This window comes from Diprion similis, chromosome 12 (genome assembly GCF_021155765.1).
Source record: "Diprion similis isolate iyDipSimi1 chromosome 12, iyDipSimi1.1, whole genome shotgun sequence".
Classification (NCBI taxonomy): Eukaryota; Metazoa; Arthropoda; class Insecta; order Hymenoptera; family Diprionidae; genus Diprion; species Diprion similis.
In genome coordinates this window covers 10678659-10689400 of record NC_060116.1, presented here as the reverse complement: position 1 = coordinate 10689400, position 10742 = coordinate 10678659, and the positions used below count along the sequence as shown (strand labels likewise).

Below are 10742 nucleotides of genomic sequence, written 5' to 3'. Positions count from 1 at the left end.
TCCGCTAGACTAATCTAGCCTAGGTTAATCAGGACGCACGATCGACCGGTTATTTACGATAAAATTTATTGCAAGACTATTTAGGCCTAAGACTTTTGTTAATGATGAAAAATGGGATTAAACTACATTTTTGGATCGTAGCGTTTTCCTTGTGAAACATAATATTGCCAGTCAAGTAAACGATACAATGCGAAAAAAATAGTTTTCAATCTTTTCTATCGTGCTTACGATGTTGTATAAATTATGAGCAACTAAATATTTGTAGCGAATTTTGCATTGTTGATAGATATTATTTTTTAATAAATATAACAACGCGATCAGTTTACGTTAACGAACGATTTACATTAATAATGGAGGTTCTTTGTACAGATTTCGAAGTTTCTGATCAACAATCGATAAATAAAGTTCGATTTGTCAGTATCAAAAATCAAGATTATTTATTCAGAAAATGTGCCATAGGATCCTCGTCACGTTTTCGTTTCATCTGGAAAGCTTCAATTTCCTCTGCAGTTGGTTCTTTAACTTCGAACATGCTGTTGTAAGGCCGTTTTCGTTCATCCATTTTTAGCAGTCTGTCTGCTTCCTTCTGATGTTCCACTTCTTTTCTTAAAGCTTCCTGCAATTTATCCTCATCTTTACCTGCCTTCTTTTTATTCCTGCGTTTTTCCCTTTGCTTTCGTTTTTTACTCTTCTTTTTGGATTTTGATTTACGTTCTGTTTTTGACTTCCAATTCTCTTCCTCATTCGAAGAATCGCTTGAGTCCTTGTCATTGACTGAGGTATCGCTGTTTTGTTCAGCATCTCTTATATCGTGATTGGCAACTACCGTTTGTTCTTCTTTGGTCTCTAGTGTATCGTTCTCTCTTACTTTGTGAGTCTGTTCCTCTATTAAGCTAGGTCCCGGAGTTGGTATATCTGTCACTTGTTTTCCAGCATCACCAGTGCAATAGGAATTCTTGACAAATGAATGACAGCACTTGTATCCCCAATGGCCCCCCTCCCAGTAGGAACCCCATACCGATGTATGATTATTTGGAAAAACATCTTCTTCATACTTTGAACGTATCACTTGCTTTTCTTGACCTTTAATTACCTGTAAAAAAATTTTTAAAAGCGAACTATTAAGTTAAATAAATCTTTGGAGCAATAGTGACTATGATATTGAATACCACTATGAGTCGAATGCACTATCGACTATAATTGTCAGCGTTGAACAGGTATAGTCATATTATAAAACTGAATTCATCACCTTTCCATATCTTGAGTATTCGACATAGTCTTCAGTCTGAGCAAGTAGCAAAGCGGCAGGTGGTGCCTGGAGATGTTCGGCACCTCCGTATCTCTTGATCACACCACCACGTGCCTCGTCTTTAAGTTCGTCTCGTTTTTTATCGTATTCCTGTTTAAGTAATTCAAGCTTGGTGGGCTCGGCCAAAAGATGAACATCTACACCGCGTTCATGAGCATCCCATGCAAACAGCTGTGCAACAGCATGTTGCTGAGTGTCACCAGAGAAGCGTGCATAATTTTCCCCTCGGTAAGCAACCCTGCCAAAAAAGAAACAGAAAATTTATATAATATCATATTTTCGTAAAGCATACAATAGACGAAAAATACTTTAAATAAATCAGTGTATGAGAAAAAATTACACTAGGATAAGAACTCACTCTTGATCCGTCCCTGCGTAAGGATTGTCCCTCATAGACCTCGTCTTGGGATCATAATACGCTGAATTTGGATCCAAATTTCGCAAGTACTTAGCAGTATCTTCTCTGATCCTCAAATTTCGTACAGTAATTCGTTGTTTCGAGTCAACTTTTGTACCAGGCATGTCCACTTCGTCCACATATTTGTCTTCATCTTTGTCCGAATCTTGCTCGTCATTTTCTTCTGCGTTTAATTTGTCAGCACGCATTTGTCTCTTGGCATCTTCTATCTTTTGATATTCCTCAACAATAGCTCGGTGTTCTGCTGGGTCATATCCTGCCCATCTAATTTGAGAATTAAAAAAAAAAATGGTTATTTTTATGCTGAAAAAAGCTTTTCTTTGCAAATGTAATGGAAAATTGTCATTTCTGTTTTCGTCACTCTCACCTGTCTCTTTTACCATCGTAATCCACAGACAATTCAGGTTGTACAAATTCATCCGGCGCAATATTAGCGTTAGTAAATTTAGCCCCAATTTTTCGGGGTCTTTCCATACAATCCTTTTTCTTATGAGTAACAGCTCCGCAATTTTCGCAAGCTCCTTTTCTATACTTTACTGCTACTTTGCTCGTATCTACACCACGTTTGTACCATTCATCCAAGTGGCTGAACTGCCTTTGTTTCTCAGGTTGAGGTCTTTGATGTTTGAGCGTTGGGCCCTGTTAATGTGAGATTGATAGGTTACTTACTTTTTATTAAAGATTACAGGAATGATTAATTTATTTGGAGAAAAAAAACACAGCGAAAAATACCTCTGCACCAAAATACCAAGGTGTAGCGCTGATGTACTGAGGAATGTGTGGATTGATATCTTTCCCTTCCTCGTCAACAGCCGCAGGCGCAGTACCTGCTTTTCGAGCCTCTTCTAGCTCTTTTGCTTTGCGCCAATCTTCCCTACTTTTTTTTCTTGGCTCATCCTCAAACTCGCTCTTATTTTTAAGTATCACGGATACAGGAACGTTAGCCGATGGAGTTGTCATTTTGCTAAAAAAAAAAAAATATATATTTCGCTTGTCACCGAGGATAATGAACAGCACTTGAATATCAACTTGTTAATTTACAGTGCTTGTTAAAAACTTTTTCAAACATTGCTTTTACCCTTACTTGGTAACAAATGGGTAAAAATCGCATTGATATAGTTGACTTGCAGTTTTACGAACAGATTTTGATCGTGTTCCATAGAAAAGATAGAGATCAATATATGAGTAAATAATACATTACATTTGCGTCGAGTTCGGCCCAGGGTTTTACAATGCAGCAATATCCGATCTTGTGGGTGGAAAGCACTCAAAAATGCAATATTTACATCTCTCAGGTTTTTAGGTTACAGGTTAAAAACTCAATCTCAATGAGTTTCAAGCACATCAAGTGAAAATTTAGTTTGCCATTGAGGACTCGTTATACCTAACTTTATCAATTTACTTCACACGCGTTGATAACTTAATATCAATCGCCAATTGTTCAATAAACGATTAATAACACGTCGAAACGTCAGGTAACAGGAGCTAGAGCTGTTTGGTACTCGTACTTTGTAATACCTCCCACCCACGGAGGCTGGGGTTTTACTTGGGTTTACTGTCTAACTTTTGGAGTTGTGAGATTCGTGAGACGGGCCTTGTGTGCCGTTGTGACGTCACAGATGGATCACAGTCGTTTCTACATGGATGACATTGTGCAGTTTGTCAATGTAGTACAGCGACTGAATTATAATTTTCTTTCAGTTCTACAACATGAAAGAAACCGTCGGTACGTTCCAAAATTGTTATCGTGTGGAGAGAAAATTTTACGAACATGTCAGATGGTTACTGTTCTTTTACTGTTTGATCTAAATTTCTATTCTAGGGTTTGATCAACCCAACAAGGTAGAGTGTAACTTTCATGACTTTCATGAAAGCGTACCTTTAAGCGCTGCATTTAAAAATGGCCAATGCCGCAGGCGGTCAACCACTTGTAATTTTACCTTTCAAGTTCCAGTTCCTACGGTAGACCGTTTGATCAACGTTTAATTTTTCGACAGGTAGTCGTCACGATTTAAGACAATTACTCTTGCCCGCTTGTACTCTTCAGTGTTATTAACACGTGTTTTCAATCAGGCGTTAAAAGTACGGTGGATGGCCGCCCGTACCAAAGTGAAAGGAAGGACAAAGGATCACCGCGGAAAAGGATCCGCGAACTCGAACTGTGTACTTATGAATTGGAACGTAAAATGGAGGGTCGCGTAGCTGGTCGACAATATTCGTTGCTATTCTCCACAGCCTTTTCTTGTTCGTGAAGATCCAACGACTCGATATTGTTACTGTGGCGTAAACAAGGTAATTATTGAGCACGCTGTAAACTTATCGTTAACTAACCCACGCTTAGGATCAAAACGCGACTAGTGAACCACCTGTCAGCGTTGTTTAACCCGTTGTTGAAAGTTACGAATTGCTCAAATTCTTTGGCACATTATTTCAGAAGTGCTTGAAAAATGTCTTTGCGCTTCTCCGCACCTCAAACTTGAATGTTTGAGTCGCAATCATCACCAGTTATGTTTCGACAGCAAGCGACTGCCATAATGTTGTCACAATGTGACAAACATTACCGATCAAAGAAGCATTGCTGAGCAAAAATTGTCAATCTTGTTCCTCGAGAGCCAGTTATTTTACCATACTACAAAAGATTGTATGCAATACAGTATTGCTATTTTATCAATCAAGACTATGGATGGAAAAGCAAGTTCGGTTCCTTCTTTCACACGGATGTTACTGATTTCAGGGTGGAGAATGGAATGGATGGATCGTGCCCCCTACTTCTCTCAAATTTTGGAGAACAGGATGGTTCGGAGCGTGGAGTTGGATACCTGGTGCAGAAGCTGCCGCTGTACAGGCCAAGCCCAGACACGAGCGACTTGGGCTACCACACCTTGGACAATAGTGCTTGCAGGTCCTCGTCGTCTACGTCAAACGCCACGGCCCCCATCAAGCATCAACACCAGCATCAACAGCAAAAGACTCTGTGCCACTTGGACGACGACTTGTTATTGAAGATTTTTGACTGGCTGACAACCAGGGAACGATGTACAGTAGCTCAAACATGTCGTAGACTGCGAGACGTTGCGTGGCATCCCTCCCTGTGGCACGACGTAGAGATCAACCATACACAGTGTGTGACTACAGCTCTGAACGCAATAGCACGTCACGGTCACCATTCCAGAATCCATCGTCTTATATTGGAAGGAGCCAGTGGACATCCTGGAGTTCTGGCGTCTCTTCCTTTGCCAAGACTGACGACTCTGGCCTTGCGTCACCTGAGACGTGTTAACGATGACACTGTGGCAGCAATACTGGACAATTGTATGCATTTGAGAGAACTAGATTTAACCGGATGTGCCTCTGTCACAAGAGCCTATACTCACGGCGGTGCTCTGCAGCTTCAATCATTGGATATGAGCGATTGCCATGGCGTAGATGATGCTGGCCTTGCTCTCACCCTCTCTCGCATGCCTCATCTCTCTTGTCTTTATTTACGACGTTGTGCACGAATCACCGATGCCAGTCTTGTCGCTGTGACTTCGTACTGTGGAACTTTGCGTCAACTTTCCGTATCAGATTGTGCAAGAGTAACCGATTTTGGTGTGCGAGAGTTGGCTGCGCGCTTGGGTCCGTCTTTGAGGTACCTTTCCGTTGGGAAATGTGATCGTGTTTCGGACGCTGGACTTCTAGTTGTCGCGCGGCATTGCTACAAATTAAGATACCTAAATGCCAGAGGATGCGAGGCACTCAGCGATACTGCAGTCCTTGCATTGGCTAGGGGCTGCCCCCGCATGCGTGCCTTTGACCTCGGGAAGTGTGACATTGGTGATGCAACCCTGGAGGCTCTGTCGACAGGTTGTCCAAACTTGAAAAAGCTCTCTTTACGGGGCTGTGAACGTATATCTGACGTCGGCCTTGAGGCCCTTGCCTACTATGTCCGTGGCTTGCGGCAATTGAATATCGGAGATTGTCCAAGAGTCACTTGTGTTGGATATCGTGCTGTTAAACGCTATTGTCGACGCTGTGTCATCGAGCACACCAATCCTGGCTTCTCCAGTTGATCTTTAGCATCACTTGCGTTTTATCGCTCAATCCAGTGTTATTTTTATATTTAAGTATATTTTTTTCGCTCCTTTTGTGTTCTCTTCAACTGCCACATTCCACCAAATTAAGCAGTCCCAATTTGTGGGATGATTTTAATCCGTCCAGTGCCACTTAGTGTTGCCATTTAAAAATATTAAATTGTATGATGATCGTGTAAAGATTATTATTGAGAAATGAACATACATATACAATTACAGCATCAAACGAAAAGAGTAGATATAAATATATATATTTGTGAAATTTTATCGAATTTAATATGTGGTGAAAAAAAACGTATACTCACCTTATTCAACCTTATTTACCTGAAAATAAGACACATCGGACTATAAAACTTCATAAACCAGTGCTCAAAGTCGACTGTTTCTTACTTTTGTGTAAATATTGTTACTTACACGAATGTATACGCTACGTTAATATTATGATAGACAACATGAAATTTATGATGAGTGAGTTCGAAGCGTACGTGACCCTAAAAAAATTTAACCGACAAGAATCTATTAAAACAACAACAATTGTTAATGAAACCTTCAACTTATTTGGTCAGCATTATATAGTGTAATCCTTCAGTTCGATTAAACCGTGATTCACTCAGTATTTTTAGTGAATTCGGAGAAATTTATATATCTTAGAACTGTGCTGGCCGCTTATTACCGACGCTTTTCTGATCAATGGAAATTTGTTCATAAGACCGTACGTATGTATAATGATAAGTGTGACGAGGTAGATAAAGATAGAGGGTATATCTAAAAACGGATAATGAATTTTTATATCTGTGCGTTTTCTACACAAAATGCATAAAAAAGATAATACGCGTTATAGCGCAAGGTTCCCGTACCATTTTTATCGTACCGCGTTCGTTAATGTTCAAAGTCCTTTTATCTCAGCCCAACTAACACGTTCTTGCATGTTTATTCAAACGATGGAGGTGTTACTATTTCTCTCTTCGAGTAGATTTTGCGAGGAAAAAATAGAAGCTTCATCGTAAAATCGAGGGTTATGGGTAGGCGATATACATATATTTCGTTTTAACACGTGTCAAAAGTTTTATATTTATACTCTATAGTACTTAAGGTAATAAATTAAAGAAGTAACAAATATAGAAATGAATATAGCATGATGATAATGACTTCATGACTTGTTATATTTTTAATTTATTTCTCGCAATATATAACGATGTATAAAAAAAGACAAAAATATTAGATAGAAAAAATAAAATATCAATCACATACGACTTGATTTATAATTATTTCCCACTCAATTTTAATTTTCCGTAAAAAATAGCAGTAAGAATAAATATAATGCCAAAATTTGAAACGTTTCAATTTTCAACGTATTCGGCCTGCTTGATCATTCGTCGATACGCAAAGTCAGATGAATTCTATCTCCGGATTTTAGGTGATAATCCGAAAGTGTACGGCCGTTCTCCAAATAACATCCGTACGCCCATAATTTCTGTTTTTCAGGTGGCCACGCCTCGCCCGTTTCGAAACCCAAATTTTTGCAAGGACTTTGCAATGTCGTGAAAATTCTACGCTTCAGCGCGTCGACGGTATCGGAGAAAGAGACATCCGCGAGTCGAATTCTTCTCCCATCCATCATTCGTATCGTCACTCCATCGTACTGTCCGCAAGCTAATGTATGAGCTTAAAATCAATATTTAAAACGATCCTGACCGTTACTGACTGCAGATTTTAATCAAGCATAAATCTTAGATTTGGTTCCAACATGGAACCCGTGAAGATCATAGAGCTTAGATACATGGAAATTGGAGAGAGTCTAATCTGGGACCTGAAAGGTCGAAGGAAAACGTCAGCATATCCAATCCATGTTTGTAAACTCTATGGTGAAGATAACAGAGGCCCAGTCGGTTAAACTTTATCATGTTGATTATGAGCGGAAGCAGAGTGATAAATTTGCAACGCAATACGCGTGGCGCTGTTATACCTTGTTGTTTGCTGCAGCTAGCACAGGACATCTTCGCAATAATTTTCAGACCCAGCAATCAGAAACTCAGCGAACATGAAGTGTGATGGATCAAACGAAGTGAACTGAAGCTATCTTCATGGTTCAAAACTTAACGGTGCACGGTATCGTTTAGAGCTTATAATTGAAACGGCATGTGACATCGAATTTACTGTTTCGAGTCGCAAAAACTATCCCATTTAGGTGATGATCCTTAAAATGAACAGGAGACATCTCGGAAGGACGATTGGGACGCGATTAGGCAAGGTCTATAGACGGGCAGTGAATGAATAGCGTTTGCCGTAAAAAAAAACGGCTTTGTCGATTCATTTCAAATATACGCACTGAACCACGTTTAGAGACCCGGAAGTCCCCGACGCCCACATCCTTCTCCTGTGGAGACGATTACAATCTGCTTCCGGCTACAAATCGGTGGACGACTGATAGCCCCTAGTCTCACATTTTTGAATCACGTACACAACACCGTCTAATTAATAAAGAACAACGAAATTTGTATGTTTGTTCGTCTTCCTTTGTAGGTACTATTTCAGAATCGAATCAAATCGATAGTTGGATTAAATGTTGGATCTCGTTTATTTTTCACACCGGTGCGCGGGTTGATAGCTAGAAATTTATTTGTAATTAAAGTGGAATACGAAATGTTTATTAATAAGAAAAAAACACTGCGAAGTGTTTACCTAGTAGATGTACAAAAACTTGTTATACGGTTATAAAATATAAGTTTATACATAAAAATGATGGATTGCAAAAACTTTGGATAAGAAAAGAATCAGAATGAATAAAACACGTATAAGTAATTCGCATTTCTCCTATTGGAAATTCCTAGAATATTATCGTACCAAAGAGGGCAGGCCAGTTATGTGTACTCAATCTCCGAAGACTGCAATATCGTCCCTCGTAGATTCTGGAACTACACCTTTGCGATAACTTAGCTCTGCGTCTGCAAACAGCATTGTATTAACAGCGCCAATAAATGCTTGGAAAACTTTTCGCACTGCAACTTTTGGTGTCATTGACACGTTTCTCTTTTCGTCGTGAGTCTTTTCGCAGAAGTAAAGATTTCGCGCTTCTTGGCTGCAGTATTTTTGACTGCTGTTAAAAACGTTTGACGTTTCTGTCAGCAGATAAGCTGACGCGCAATCCAGTATCGTATCGTCGTCATTTTTCGCTTGCTGTTTTTCTATACAACTCCATATAATGTGGTTTAACCATTTGAAATCTTCCGAGTCGTTTGAATAGGAGATACGCTGGTCGTCCAGCTGTCGCATGATTAGTGTGCGGTACCTTGAATTTAAAAACAAGAACATGTTAAAGATTTTCGCTAAATGCGTGAACCTGTACATTTCTGAAATTGAGGTTCCAAGGTAGAACGTTTAATCTCACCACCAGTCCCACGGATTCTTTCCGAGCCGTATTGTCTTCAGATTTCCCAAATACGTAAAGACGGCCGGGTTCATTGTATTCAAGCGATTATGATCAATATAGAGATTTTCTAATTTAGGCATTTTCGTAAATGCTGTTTCCTGGATGTAAATAATTTGATTGAAGGATAGATCCAAATTTCTTAATTCACCCAGATCCTTAAACCAGGCTTCGAAAACATCGTTCAATTTGTTTCCCCAAAGAGTCAAGTTCCTTAAGTGACTGAGCTTGTAAAATGCATCTGAACTTATAGTCTGGACCTTTGACTCGTGAATGTCTAAATTCTTCAGAGTCTTTTGGAAGCGATAAAATACGTTTCTGCAAATAATGGTAATTCCAATTGATTGTCACAGTATGAAAAAGTTTTCATCAGTTATGGTCAAGCTGTTATTAGGCTTGGTAGAAAAAATTGTCGAGACTTTAAAAGCTCTTGTTTTCGTAATTATATAAATTTCTCCAAATCTTACAAATGAGAATTCATTTCATGCCTGATGCCCTTGTTCTAAAAGTTTCTACCACCTCTGAAAATATATACCGATTACCTCTGATACTTAATTTTTCCCAGTAATTTATTAAACATACATTATTAATAAGCATGAGTCAGGGGTTCTTCGCGTTCTGTTTAATCGACTCGATGAAACGTGATGCGAGGTAGTTGGAATGAAATCAGTCAATTGCCTGTGTGTGCTGCGTACACATGATGTACTTGATGTACTCACCCTTCGATATTCGGTAAGTTACTCTTGTAATACGTGATCGAACTTGCCGAAGAAGAAAGTCCGTCGAGTTTCGTAAAATCTGAAACACCATAGCTCACGAAAATTGGATGTCCTCTGTTTGGAATGTTCCAGCTGGTCTCCCACGTTTCACCGGAAACGTGTTCAACGTAGCACGCAAAGGCTACGATCGCCACGAAATTAGCACAGAATCGTGACATCGTCGCCAAACGACAAATAGTCTACTCACGATGCACTAAATCCAGAGACTAGATACTGTTTCAACGGGACTCGGTCCAGTACTGAACCCGGTATTCTGACTCCGGATTTGTGGACGCTCGAAGACCACACAGACCAGACCCAGTGAGTAGTTTCCTGCTGATGTCGATAACAGACGAATGCCGGAATGTTTTTCCCGTTGTTATCAGCACCGACCATATTGCTAATGGAGGATCTAAATAAGATTTACGTGATTGACAAGTTGCGTCGTTGCGGAAGTCTGTTTCCGATATTTGAAGACCCTCGTTAAACGACTTTGATGAAATTCGCATGCATTTACCGACGCGATTTTCATTAGATCGAAATTTTATTGTTTTCCTTCGACTAATCTGGGTAGACTGCATGGGAAGTTATTTTTCATTTGAAAAGAGATACGAGTTCTTAATACGACAGTATCATTTTTCTTATGATCGCGATATACCGGGGATTCAATTTATGGAGACATTATCATTCCCCTTGAGCTTCAAGAAAATTTATTTCTATCTATTTTTTATGCTTGCCACATTAAACGTTAAATCGC

General features: G+C 39.5%; 3 protein-coding genes across 3 annotated transcripts; 1 reads left to right on the top strand and 2 right to left on the bottom strand.

Moving 5' to 3' along the window:
• Positions 1 to 274: 274 nt before the first annotated feature.
• Positions 275 to 3222, bottom strand: LOC124413385 (pre-mRNA-splicing factor Slu7). The gene is made up of 6 exons (XM_046893923.1): positions 2929 to 3222; positions 2460 to 2691; positions 2095 to 2366; positions 1668 to 1991; positions 1250 to 1547; positions 275 to 1093 (listed from the first exon to the last, which is right to left on the bottom strand). The coding sequence occupies exons 2-6, from the start codon at positions 2685 to 2687 to the stop codon at positions 434 to 436; spliced, it is 1782 nt and encodes a 593-aa protein (XP_046749879.1). The 5' UTR covers positions 2688 to 2691; positions 2929 to 3222; the 3' UTR covers positions 275 to 433.
• Positions 3223 to 3626: 404 nt separating this feature from the next.
• On the top strand, positions 3627 to 7050 carry LOC124413386 (F-box/LRR-repeat protein 7-like). Its single transcript, XM_046893924.1, has 2 exons — positions 3627 to 4019; positions 4462 to 7050. The coding sequence occupies exon 2, from the start codon at positions 4475 to 4477 to the stop codon at positions 5777 to 5779; it is 1305 nt and encodes a 434-aa protein (XP_046749880.1). The 5' UTR covers positions 3627 to 4019; positions 4462 to 4474; the 3' UTR covers positions 5780 to 7050.
• A 1540-nt stretch (positions 7051 to 8590) lies between these two features.
• LOC124413387 (leucine-rich repeat transmembrane neuronal protein 3-like) lies at positions 8591 to 10256 on the bottom strand. The gene is made up of 3 exons (XM_046893925.1): positions 9947 to 10256; positions 9189 to 9545; positions 8591 to 9089 (listed from the first exon to the last, which is right to left on the bottom strand). The coding sequence occupies exons 1-3, from the start codon at positions 10162 to 10164 to the stop codon at positions 8672 to 8674; spliced, it is 993 nt and encodes a 330-aa protein (XP_046749881.1). The 5' UTR covers positions 10165 to 10256; the 3' UTR covers positions 8591 to 8671.
• Positions 10257 to 10742: the final 486 nt, after the last annotated feature.